We start from the raw sequence: 13826 nt of genomic DNA on the forward strand, positions 1-13826 counted from the left end.
TTGATCTTGGATCCATGATAAGCATAAATTACTACAAATAATGTAATAAAGTAGCATATTTATTTCGTTCAAAAGGATACGGTTGTGAGAGGGAGTTCCTGCATTGCGCAGCAACGCAGGTCAACGTCGTCTAGAAGTCCAATGAAAAGTGGGAAAAAAGCACGACTGTTTGAAAAATCATGATTAATTGAAAGGCTTCCAAGTAATACTTTCCTAATCCCGTTGACCTCTTGATGCCATGGCCCAACGCGCGACTGCTCATGTAAGCCGTGTGTTCTGCATTACTAATCCTGACTCGAACCTTTTCCCCGTGTGTGTGTCTGTCCATCACACCTACCAATGTCCGGCACTTTACCCAGTTTGCTCATCAACCTTCCTGCACGGATTACTTCATCATGTCTGGAACAAAGCAACAAAAAAAAATTCCTAACTCATGGGGAACTTCGGTCTCGCTTCTGCAATGGATGTGCAAAATGAGTTGTTGGAGCGAAGATAAAAACCAGATGTCCACCGGATTATGCATCCCACGATAAAGGCGGACGACATTATTCGCATCCGCACTCGCTTCTCATCGTTCGCTTCTTCTTGGGCGTCTCCGATTCTTGCGACGACTTCAACTCCGGGAACATCATCATCCCGCCTTTTGTTTTTTGGATGAGGTCTTCGAGACGTTCGCCAGGATACTGACCCCTCTCAACAACTCCACCCGCTCGCCATAAAGTTCGCCCCTGAAGAGTAATTTTCTGGACGACATCATCCTGAAACAACATCCACCATTGATGGCCCATAATGAACTACGGGGGAACTCTACCGTCTTCGAACATCCGGCACCCATTAAACAAAGTGAATTACCGAACTGCTACTGCTCCAAACAGGAGGGACCTCCCGGCCAAAGACAAAAGGGCCGTTCGGCGCGAAAGGTGACTTGCTGCTCGCGCACCTCGCGCCGGATGACACGCGGTGTCATTATGGTGTCAATGGTTTATGACATGTCAATGTGAGATGTTTCCGTGCTTCAGGGGGCACATTGTTGGCGGCTTTTTTTCCCTCTCCCTCTCTCTCTTTTGCTCTTGCCACCCAATTCGACGAACAGATTAAAATCGCGATTTGTGACCGTGGGGTAACAGCTTCCAGCATGGCCATCTGGACTTTTTCAAAGGTATTGTGATGAAATTTTACACCGACTTTTACCGCCCATTAACTGCCACACCAGCGTGTGTGTCTGTGTGTGTTTCTGTGATTGAAATACGGAAAACCGCGCAAACCGGAAGTACGGCTCGGGATGCGCACGTACTCGACAATATTTGCCCGTGGCTCGTAAAACAGTGGTGCCCGAATAATGGTGACTCCACACTGGTGAGGGCGTGTGGTGATAAATTTTTCAATTTGTAACCATTTTTTTGTCGTTAGCCCTCGGTGATACTTTGTACTTTGACACTTGGGCGCTCCGGTGACCTTCGTGGCCAGTGTTGCCAGCCAGCCAGCCAGCCCTGCTGTTGACGATAGTGAGCATTATACGATCTTTTTAAAAGTTTTAATCATCATTAACGCCACCCAGAAACAGAATGGCGACCCAAAATGGCCCCACGTACTCGTGATGGCCAAGAAACATCAAAGTACTTGTGTAAATGGATCAGAAAGCATAAAGTGGACTATGGAAGTGCGTTAATGTAGTGTAAAGTAAACGTAAACACCCCAACACGACCAATCTGCTAGGATATCCGTTAATGAACCGGCATCGTTAATGGTGAAGTGGGTCCGTTTTTTTATTAGAAGGGTTTGTAAGATCGTATTGTCTTGTTTAACTTTTATTCGCTCAGGTTTATGTTTCATTCATCTTTTTTATGGTGTTCATAAGAAGTTTTATATTTTTATCATCTATTTTGTAACTGATTAAAAGCTTTATTTTTTAAAACGTTCACCTTGTTTAAAAAAAAAACACCTTTCCATATTCGTTTTCCATCAGTTTTGTGGAATCGAATACGCACCCCATTGAAAGCATAAATTGCAATTCCAGCGCAAGCAGAGCGTTAACAAGCAAAACCCATCAGCAAAACTATCGCAACGGAACGGTTTGCGCCCTCAAACAAATCTTCAGCAGTCGTTCCAATGCCAGAAGTTGACCAGATGTTTGCTTTTCCACCGCAAATATCCCACCCTCCACTTGCGAAGGTTTCTCCCCTCTTCCCACCATCGGCCAGCCCACACTCAACAGTACCGGGAACCAAAGCCACAAAGACGCCGGCACCTAGGTTGAAGATGCTAACTCCCTACGAACTGGCGGAGTGAAAAAAGGAAAATCTTGATCCAAACTTTCAATCATAACAGCTCCTTGTTACTTCCTTGTTAGTGCGAACGAGCCAAACTTACCCGGAATACGGCCAACTCCCATTAGCTGCAGCGTGGTACCGATGGTTGTTATCGAAAGCGAAGGGAAAAACACAGAACAAAACAACGCGAACACTTCATGCATTTCAATGCACGTCCTAGTGCACTTGTGGCTTGAATTTCTCACACACACAAAAAAAACGAAATTCGCTTCAACGAAAAGCATGAGGCATCGACTGTGCTTAATTGTTTCACTCAATTGATTCGTTATTAATTAACATCAAAAGCGCTAAATTGTGCAGGATGATCGGGTTCGGTAATTATTACACACCGGTTGAATGAACAATCATCATTCAACGGCCGGTGTTGGGGCTCCAGTTTGGTGGAAGCGTAGCTAGAATCTGTGGGAGGCAGAAACTGGTTCATAATATTACTGAGCAGCAGTTGGTTCGCTGAAGTCTGGAAATAATTAACACTACCAGCTTTGGCTAGACTCTTTCATTGTTGCATGTAGCGATTTCATTACAAAACACACAATAGCTCTGCTGTTTGTTTGTTGCTTTAATAGTACCCTATAGCACCATCTATCGTTTTAATCGATGCAAATTTTGTTACAATTAAACCTGTTCACTGGAGAAAAAAAAACCCTCAACAAAGCGAAGCAAAAATCATAATACTTGATTTTATAGAAAGTTATTAAAATAGGACAAGTCTCTGTTTCCATCGATATAAACAATAGATGTGGAATATAAAGCAACAAATGATTAAAACAGATATAGAGAAAAAAGAATATCAAGGATGATGATCAATAGAAACTAATGAGAAGACAGAATAGTTATGATAATTGATGAATGCTTTCACATTAAACAAACAGATATTGTAATTATTTCATATGTAAACGGAGCGTCCCATTAGGCATTTTGAACCTAATAGAGCAACAAAAAAATGAGAAATGTTACAGTAATTATTAACCACTTCATCGACAGTCAATTTACCAATGAATTTTTCCCGTGACGGCTTTGGGCTTTATAAAATAAACAGCCTAAAGGTATGCAATGCAGTAAGTGTAGGTACTTATTGAGTGATTGTAGAGCTCTTCGCAGTTCATCAGCCAAATCATTGAATTGAATGCATGAACTTTTTACTTAATTATTGTATAATGGGAATACTTGTTGCGTTTGGAAAAATTTCCCAAACGAATATTTTTGAAGTAATTTAAAAATGATGAAAGAGGTTTTCACTACGAAAGACAAAAAATTGTTTATTCTTTATTTTTTTCAAAGTAAAACTTTTCACAAGCGAAACGAGGACAGTTGAGGTAGCAATGGAAATCGAAGAGCAGGAAAATTCAATAATTTGGGTTTCACTTTTTGCTCAAAATTGAAGAAGAACGAACTTTTAAACAAAAAATCATTTTTTTAATTGGTCTCAAATTAACTGGATTGCATACATTTAGGCGTTCGATGACAAATAGTTCAAATAATATATTCAATTTCAATCCTCAGCAATTATAATTAAAATAAAATGTATGAAAAAATAAAGTATATACAGGTTTAAAAACAGAAAAAAGTTTATTTTATATGATTTTCGATGCATTTTTTAAATCAATTGAACCATTCATTTTATGCTTACAGAGTTGCAACCCATAATAATAAAAATTTTGGACCAAACGCGCGGCAGTAAAATCCACAGCAGATTCCATTATCTGGTTGCAAACCTCCTGAAAGGGCTTGCAATATTGAACTAACCACTTGAAATGTTCCCTTAATATGAGTTGAAGCCTGTATCAGAACTCCAAACAAAGCGAGTCATAATGATAAGAAGGTCTTATTGTTTCAACTAACGCATTTAAGAGCAATATGATTCAAGTTATCAAATATACCATCATCGCGAGTCAGCATATATTGCAAACAGCTGCCTTATTATTTTAAACTTTGTACAGCATCAATTCAATTTTATAATAATTTACTAAAAATTGCAGCATCATCGTTAGTCAGCACACACTGTACTATCATCGCAAACCTTTTGCACAATACCAATTCAACTTAATACTGGCTCAAGTAACACCGCAAATAAGAATAGAAGCGTAGATTAGATAACCTCATCGGAGATTAGCTTCATCGTGACGAATACGAGCGCCATCACGCTGGAACACACAACCACAAATGCAACCCGCACATATATAGCCGCTCCACACACGATCTCAACAGCAGCCAACGCGAACAGAACCGGTCCGGTGCAGATGATGATTATCGCGCCCAATCATTGCGTACAACGCACGCAAACAAACGTCAGTCATCCGTCAAAAGCCGAAAGAAAAGAAGCATCCATCCGTCGGTCCGGCCGGTTGCGTTGCTCGAGGTTGGCCAGAGAAAAGTAAACAAAGACGCGCTCGCCAAAAACCGGCCATGACCGATTCGTTGACGACGGTTGCGTACGGTACGACGGTGCCATTTCTGCTTCTGCTGCTGCTGCTAATGCCCATCGTACAATGGCTGATCCAGCGGGCACGCATGAGCCAAATTTACGACAAGATACCCGGCCCGAAAGCGTACCCATTCGTCGGTACACTGTATTTATTTTTCGGCAAAAAGTCTCACGGTAAGATGGGGCACGATTTGTGTTCGGTGTGCAGGGGGCGATCCCACCAAGGGTCCAACTAATCCCGCCAGAGCGATGTGTACTCGTAGAGATATTCACGATGATCGATCAAAGAACGCGCCGGTACGATGGCATCCATCGGATCTGGGTCGGGATGACGCCCGAGGTACGGCTGAGCAAGGCGGAGTACGTCGAGCAGATCATCAGTGCAAGCCGTCACACGGAAAAGGCGAACCTGTACCGGTTCCTGGCGGACTGGCTCGGAGAAGGTTTGCTCACGTCCAAAGGTAAGTTCCACGTTCACGCTGATGTCTTTCCTGCTTTCACGGCCAGCTGTTATCTTGCAGGCGAGCGTTGGTTCCAGCATCGGAAGCTCATTACACCGACCTTCCATTTTAACATTCTCGATGGGTTTTGCGAGGTGTTTGCCGAACACGGGACCGTGTTGGTTGAGCGCCTGCAGCAGCACGCCAACACTGGCCGACCGGTGAACATCTATCCGTACGTAACGAAGGCCGCGCTGGACGTAATTTGTGGTGCGTACTGATACATACCCGCGTGGTAACCGAGTTGTTCGTCATCAATACCAACCAAAACCCCCGTTTTATTTCCACCCAAAACTACCTGCAGAAACGGCCATGGGTGTGAAGGTGCACGCGCAAACTAGTGGCGAGGACAACGCGTACGTGAACGCCGTCTACGAGTAAGCCGATTGATGCCGCACCTCGAGACATTAAGCTTAATGAGCTTTCGTACCTCCCTATGTGTGTGTGTTTCCGTTTTTGACAGATTAAGTTCACTGTTTCTCGAGCGGCTGGTACGCCCCTGGCTGCACCCGGACTGGACCTTTCGACGATCCGCGCTTGGTAGAAAGCAGCACGAGCTACTCTCCGTGCTGCACGGATACACACGCAAGGTCTAGCTCGCTTACCATTCATGCGATAATTTCAATCGATGTTTAAATGGAAAATCGTTCCACCCGCTCGGCAGGTCATCCGGGAGAGGAAGCTAGCGTTGCAGCAGAACGAAGGCGAATGCAATCAACCAACGGAGAATGAGTTTGGGCGTAGGAAACGATTGGCATTTCTGGATCTGCTGCTAAGGAGCGCTACCGACACCGGGCTCCTTACCGATGAAGACGTCCGCGAAGAAGTCGACACGTTTATGTTCGAAGTAAGACACCGAGGGAATGAAAAGATAACTTTACGACGAACTGCAACCATTCAACCGGAGTTTTGCTTTCCACGCAGGGTCACGATACAACGACGGCCGGTATGTGTTGGGCGCTGTTCCTTCTCGCCCTCCATCCGGATGTACAGGAGCGAGTCCATCAGGAAATTGATTCCATCTTCGGCGGTACCGACCGGCCCGCAACGATGCAAGACCTGCACGAGATGAAGCTGCTGGAACGGTGCCTCAAGGAAACGTTGCGACTCTACCCATCCGTTGCGTTCTTCGGGCGAACGCTTAGCGAAGACGTTAACCTCGGCGGTTACCACGTCCCGGCCGGTACCATCATAGGCATTCACACGTACAATGTGCATCGCGATGAACGGTAGGGTGTAGCACTTGTACACTCGTACGCTGGGTTGGCTTTGCTGCTAATTTTACAACGCTGCTTCTTCCCTTTTTCTGTTGCAGATTCTTTCCGGATGCGGAAACGTTCGATCCGGATCGGTTCCTGCCGGAAAACAGTGAGCGACGGCATCCGTACGCGTACATCCCGTTCAGTGCCGGACCGCGGAACTGCATCGGCCAGAAGTTTGCGCTGCTCGAGGAGAAAAGTCTCGTCTCAACCATACTGCGCCGCTTCCGGATCCGTTCGCACCGTACTCGTTCGGAGCAGCTCATCGTGAACGAACTAATTACCCGACCGAAGGATGGCATTTTGCTCTATCTCGAGGATCGGCGAAACGCTAGCGATGCGATCGATGGTACGCCGGATTGGGTTTCGCTTACATAAGCCGTTTATGCCTTCACCCTTGGGAGAGGTTTAGGGATTAAGCGCCTTACTAAAGTGCGTCAGCTTTAAGAGAGCAAGAGAGAAAGACAGGAAAGACCGTACCCATGCATCATCACACGAGCAGCTGTGAAGCCGATAATCCAACGTGCATTAAGCAAATAATATATTCAACTCCCCACGCCCATCTTCAATTCCGCCAACGGCCGCGTAGTACATCGAAGTTAATTATTTCATTTCCCGCACCAGGCCACCACCACAACGGGAGAAATGCAAATACACACACAGGCGCGCGCGCGTCCCTAGGAACGAGATACGATGGGAGAGATAAATAGATGGCATGCTTTATGTACCCGAGAGCCATCGCACTCGGCACACGTTGATTATTCAATCCAATTCTTAAATTTGCATTGCAACAGATTCCTGGAGGGTGCAAAAAACCCTAGCACCGCGTACCCGGTGTTGGTCGGTCACCGGGTAAAGTTGAATGAAAACTACGCTCGGTCGGGAAAATTCATCCGAAATGCAAACAAATTGTGATTGCAAAAGTATGAAATGGAAAAGCAAAAACCAACAATCGGCAACAATGCACACTGACCTCCTCCGGTCTGTTGTTTCTGTGGCTGTGTGTGTGTGTGCGGATGGTGGTACAAAAGTTTGAAAGTCAATATACACTCAGTCCCGTTGACCGAAGGTACAGTACTTGCTGAGTTCCGTACGGGTTGTTCCGGCAAGGGGGCATAATGGAAACAATATATTCAAAAATGGTGGAATGACTTTTATTGCACTCTTTAGGCAACCATCTTTGTGTTATAGTTGTGACAATGAATGAAAACTACAATACAGCAAAAGAAATATGAGAGTTATATAAGGTAGTAAAGTAAGAAAACATGTTGAATAGAATTGTGATTTTTTGGACGCATTTGTAAAGGATTTAAAAAAATCATCCTAAATATATGCAATACACATGACAAACTACCTCTTCTAACTTATAAACCACCATTTACAAGACATTCAGGAAAAAAGATTTCTTGATCCACTTCTATTCGATGTTTTATTCTGGACATTTTACTCAGCTAGGCGTTTTGCTATGCGTTCGCACGGCCTTCGCAACGTGGCATGATGCCTGATTTAAACTATAAATTAAATTAAATAGAAAGCTCGATATTAATATTCAACTGTTATATTTAACTGTTCCATCATATTCTTGGTGAAATTTTTGTTTTTATTCATGAGGGGCGGCCTGGTCGTGTTGCTATTCTTAGTGATATATTAAGCATAATTACATTAAAGATGTAAAACTAAAAATTGTTTAAACTAACTCAAAACTACAAATTTTAAATCAGAAATTACTTTGCGCTTTGCATAAATTAAGGCGTTTTGCAATGCCTTCATTTAGTGATGGTTTTTAAACCTCAGCCTTAATATATGCAATGGGCATAGCGATTGTACCATTGTTTCTTGTTAGGCAATCTTTACACTATTTATATGACTTTTACACAAAACAAGCTATGTAGAACATCATCAATTACCTTTTTTGACGAGATTAAACCTGTAAAATACCAAATCTATTTTAGCAAACCTAAAACCCCATCCACGTTGTGCATTAAAAATGTCTTACTTAATCCCTCGGTAGGCAAAAATTCCTTCCCCAACGGCAGTGACAATAAATTACATTTGAAATTTTTGCTCCATTTCTTCATGTCACCAAGTGTTACTCTGCCTGCGGGTGCCTAGAACAATAGACAGTACAGGCTGATGTGGTACGGTTGCGGTCCTTAGCACAAATGTCTCATTTGAATATTTCAGCGTAATTTTGCGATAATTTATCTCACGCTCTGATTCGACAGACAGCCAACCCACCACCAACAGCCCTCGCACATTGGATCGCATTGTTTCGCGCGAACAAGACGAAATCGTCATTTTGCACCCGATCATCATGCAAGCGCACCCGTCCATCTGACACGCACTCGCATACACACACACATTATCATTAATCTTACACCACCCATCCGGTACCACCCACCGGTACGCCCACCACATACCCGCGATTCTTGGTGGAGAAAAAAGTTCGTGCAAAGGGCTCGATGTGAACACTCGGTGGCATTTAACAACCGGTCGGCCATTGGTGTTTTGGGGGGGAAATGTTCACACCCGGAGTTGGCGTACGCTACACGGCAGCCCATAAATAAGGTCGTTAGAACATTTTCTTCGCACCAATTCTCTGTGACATTCGGATTTTTTTGTTGTGGCTTGAAGCATCAAATTAAATCACTTTTTAAAACGAAGGTCATACTGGAAGGCTGGAAAGAAATGTCTTTCCATCCTGCCGAACAGCGCATTTCAACCCATTTCTAAGTGATTTTGAATAATATACCTTTCACATGCCCACATTAGTCAGCTTCTTGTTATCGTCGCTTCATGAATGTGGAGCCTAAAGAGGAGAAAGATTTATTTGTTGGCAGAGCTTTTTGTGTGAATTTTAAATCTAAACTGTCACGCAACCATTTTTTTAAGGCAGTTCTTCTCTTGTGGACTCAAGCACAGTACAGTGTTACCCACATATGCATACATTGAAATTTTGAAGACTAAATGTATGCATTTTTTTTCATTTAAATTGATTTTCAATGGACTTCAGCTACTTTTTAAGCTAAAAATAATAGTTTTTTAGGGGTTTCTGAAGATGAAAATGGTTTGAAGAAAAAAAATTATCCAAAATTTTAGATTGCATACTTCCAGGTGTTTGTAACTGGAAATTTAAACACTGCTTTTAAAATGCAGTAAACAGCTCAGCAATTTTGCTGAAAATACTCAAACCACATGAAAAACTTATTTTCTTTGTTTCTTTTATTAAAGTAACATTTAACGGTGACAAACAACCTGAACAAGGTGATTTCAAATAGCCTCTACTTGCCCAGGACTTTGCTTTTATCTCAACAAACGTGAATTTCTGATGCGTCCAGAAAGCTCCTTCAAATAATTCATTATATCTTCCCTCTTAATCCTGCTCCTTGTTCAACCGTCTTCTCTAATCTCCTAAGCGACTTTCGGGCAATCAAAAGATGTCACACTCAAAACCGCATCAATTAGTTTCACTCAAACATGCACGACAATTTAATTATTTTCCCAAAAACACCGGTCCGTCCTGAGGGCAATCGAGGTACGGCGGCCTCGAGATGTATAGTCCCTGTTCTTGCACCTCGTAAAACACCTTTCGTCTTGCTTCTCACTCTCACTCCCACCCCTCCTTTGTGTGCTTTTGTGCAAGATGAAGGTTGTTAAAAGATATTTTAATTATGTTAAACTCGATAATCTTGTGCGGTGTAGATCGACCGGTACAGCCGGCCGTGTGCCCCCGAGGAAAGATGAAACGACGATCCATGTATCCCTTGTCCAAATGTCCCTGTTAACTGAGGTGTTGTCGAGCTGTTGGGTGCAAGGCGAAACAAAGCGGAGTAATTTAAAGCCTCACAAAGATGACCTTGCCCGGTGTGTGTGCCGGTGGGTTGGGAAGGTCGTTGTTTGCCTATGAAAAGGATGCCTAATCATGTTATTGTCATGTGAACAAAAGACAACTGGCCGTCCCTGCCGGGTGCTCGTGAATCTTATTCCCAGAGCCTTACCCATCATCAACAAGCTTACCAGTTTTCTTCAACCAACCAGCCCCGGAAAGTCCCCGCGAACCGTCTCCGTCGAGTGCTTCTGCAACAGGATTAACGGTTGGCCCACCAAAAACTGGGCAAAGCCGGAGTTTCGCCATTGTGTGCAAAAGTTTTGCACCACCTTTTGAAATCAAACTGTCCAACCCAGTCACTGGCTGCTCCGAAAGGACAAGAGTCCTTACTGCACGACGTTCAAAGAGGACCTTAAGTGCTGCTGCTACTCCAGCTGCCTGTGAAGTCTTTTGTTTGTCTCCAGTGATAGTGGTGGTTGGTGGTTTTAACTATTCTTCGAGTGACAGTTTCGCTTTCACCGACCAAGAACACGGGAACAATATCACTTCATTAACGAAACGATTGTTTGGAGAGCGATCCTCGGGATATCCTGCCCGGCTCGTTCTTGAGATTCTCGAACGATTCTTTCTTTTCACAAAAATTCACTTAAGAACGCTTACCACACCAACTGCAACTGTTCGGTAATCGCGTTCCCGCTGAAATCTACCCCAATTTATCCCCCCGCCCCCCCCCCCCCCCCCCACCACACATATTCAACCATCCTTCCCAGCTAATCCGATTACAGTTAGCGATGAAACGCTCAAAAATCGTTCACTGATTGCATTGCCCAGCATCACGCAAATTGTCGTTACGCTGCTATTCCGCAAGCAAACTTCAGAATTATGAACAGGCATCACGAACACACTCGCGCATTATCCTTGCTGTACCGTACACACCAACACGCCGGTAACGATTCGCCAAACGTACACAAACGATCAACGGTTGCGAAGAAAAAATGGCTCCTAAAACTCAACTTCCACACCCATCGCGACTAGCGCCAAAAATTGAGTCAAGCCAAAGCTGTACTTAATGAACTGAAATGGAATTAATTATTTGTAGGCAGCAGCGAACTTGATTACGCTCGCGACGGTTAAAAAGTGATGCGGAAAACATTCCCGATTTCTTCCGCAAGGAACAGTCGGTGCTCACCCGGTTTTTCTTCTTTTTCGGGTGTTTTTTGATCCCCACACAAAAAAAAAAACACATCAGCGAAACAGTGAAGCAACACGTGAACAAGCGACCAAATTCCGAACCGACGAACCGATTTAACTCAGATGGTTTTTTTTATATACTTTGAGAGAGGCCGATTTTTCGCCACGTCGCAAGCACTGGCAACGTCTGGGAAGCTGTCACCGTGCCTAAGGAGCACCGATTCTTCGGTCCATCCAGCCTCCAAAGTTCAGCTGCTGGAGCCGGGAAAACTGGGCCGGAACGGTTGTCTTGGTGACGGCTAAAAAGTTGGCCAAGAGTTGTTGGCAAGAATGTATCTCCGCCGCTTTGCCGAGACCATCCAAAGTTGTTGTGCTTGGGGGAGCTTTTTGCTGGCGCGTTTTGGGATTATAGGAGGAGGGGGGGGAACACCCGGCCGGGAGGCAATTAATTATGAGTGACGGAAAGTTTCGCAATGAAAAGTAAACCTAATTTGCAACATGGAAATGAGTTTTGAAATGCAATGATCCAGCCAACGCCAGTAGAACGGTGTGTGTGTGTGTGTGTGTGATTGCGAGTGACACAGGTGGTCGGAGTGTGGTTGTTGATTCTACACCGCCTAAATGAACCGAACCCACCGAGTGCAAGGAAACAAAACACTGCAAAACAATTCGAATACATTTACTTGGGAGACATTTGGAAGACCTGCCACGCCTTACCGGCAGACAGCAGTCGAGTGGCTTTTTAATTGCGGAAAGTTCCAGTTTTTTCAGTGGCCATCTGTGGACAAGGGACATTTGTGGAAATTACTTTTATATGTAGAAAGGGAGAATCCTCGGATCGCTTCCAGCACAGAGAAGCAGAGACCAACAGATTTAAAGGAATTTATTTTGTGAGAAGAATGGCTTACATTTAGGCGTTTTACAGCAAGAAGTGTAATAAATATTTTAGAACAATTGCTGGAAAATCTTCTCCATAGAACAAACTCAAACAATGAAATATTGTCTCATAAACCATTGCTTAATTTACGCCATGATAAAGAAGATCTACGAAGAACAGCTCATTGATGAGCTAAGTTATGTCATTTTGTAAGGGGGCTTGCATAGACGCAGGCGTTTTTACTTAAAACATGTTCCAAACACTTTAAAGCTAATACTTACAACTCCGCCATGAAGTATGCAATTAGCATGACGAACCAATGCTCTGCGTTCAATTTGCATGCAGCTTTCATCGTTCATTTAAGCAAAGTAGAATGAAGTCATAAAAGATGTTCCAATTTTAAGGCACCGATATTAAATGGCTTCCTCCGGCTAAGCGCATTCAGCAAACAGCTCTTTCTTGCTTGTGAGCTTATGTCTGCCCCCTGTCAAACATTGTCGCATCTGATTATCTTCCTTCAAATCATGTTACAGGTGTACCTCGCACTAGCTCACAGTAGCACGTGAAGCGTTACACATAACTTTCCACTGCATTTGCAACTTCACCCAAAGGCAAAAAAAACCCCACGAGCTCCCACTTACAAAACCACACTCGCGACATTTCCATTTCACCAAACCCGAATTCATTTACCGTGCAAGTAGACGGCACCCGACCACGACTTGTCACCTACAGCACCAGCCCCTTTCATTCACTCGCCCGTCGCAATGCTCTGGCGCACTTTTCTCGTGCTTTGCTTTGCCGTGTGCCATCTGTTCATGTGGGAGGGCTTCATTTACATTTCCACTGCCTGTCGGCGACAAACCTGTTTGTCTTCATTAGCATTACCCCCACTCGCTGTGTAAGGCTCGCGACCGGCGACGGAAAACCGAACAACATGCAAACACATGTGTAATTAAGAATTTCCTCTCCATCATCGTACATCGTGAGAGGGGACATCGTTGTGGTCGATTGTGTTTCAATCCTGGGGAAACATTTTTTCGCGTACAACCGTTCCGAGGTACAACGCTTATTCGGTGAAGGTTTAAGAGGATTAGTCAAGTCAAGTCGGTGTCATTGCGGGTGTCGTTGCCTCTTCACTTGCAACAAAATTGTTTAAAACGGCTTTAGAAATTATCTCAACTCGTAAATGTTTCTTACTTCATTAGCTTTGCTGCGGAGAAGGATTAACGCGTAACATTTACCCACACAGCACCATCCACAATGAAATGATGCTATTAACGAGATTTTAATTATTTTCTTTACTGTTGCTTGAGTTTAAGAGCAAAATGTTGATCCTTTTTATCTGATTTCAATTAGCTGTAACGAAATAATCACTTGCGTTATAATGAAGCAGCACTCGAAGCCCGAGCATCACT

General features: G+C 43.9%; 1 protein-coding gene across 1 annotated transcript; it reads left to right on the forward strand.

Moving 5' to 3' along the window:
* The first annotated feature begins 4523 nt into the window (after positions 1 to 4523).
* LOC118514651 (cytochrome P450 4C1-like) lies at positions 4524 to 7864 on the forward strand. Its single transcript, XM_036061681.1, has 8 exons — positions 4524 to 4929; positions 5019 to 5216; positions 5277 to 5465; positions 5560 to 5632; positions 5719 to 5845; positions 5920 to 6102; positions 6180 to 6484; positions 6571 to 7864. The coding sequence occupies exons 1-8, from the start codon at positions 4737 to 4739 to the stop codon at positions 6890 to 6892; spliced, it is 1590 nt and encodes a 529-aa protein (XP_035917574.1). The 5' UTR covers positions 4524 to 4736; the 3' UTR covers positions 6893 to 7864.
* Positions 7865 to 13826: the final 5962 nt, after the last annotated feature.

This window comes from Anopheles stephensi, chromosome 3 (assembly GCF_013141755.1).
Source record: "Anopheles stephensi strain Indian chromosome 3, UCI_ANSTEP_V1.0, whole genome shotgun sequence".
NCBI classification, from domain to species: domain Eukaryota; kingdom Metazoa; phylum Arthropoda; class Insecta; order Diptera; family Culicidae; genus Anopheles; species Anopheles stephensi.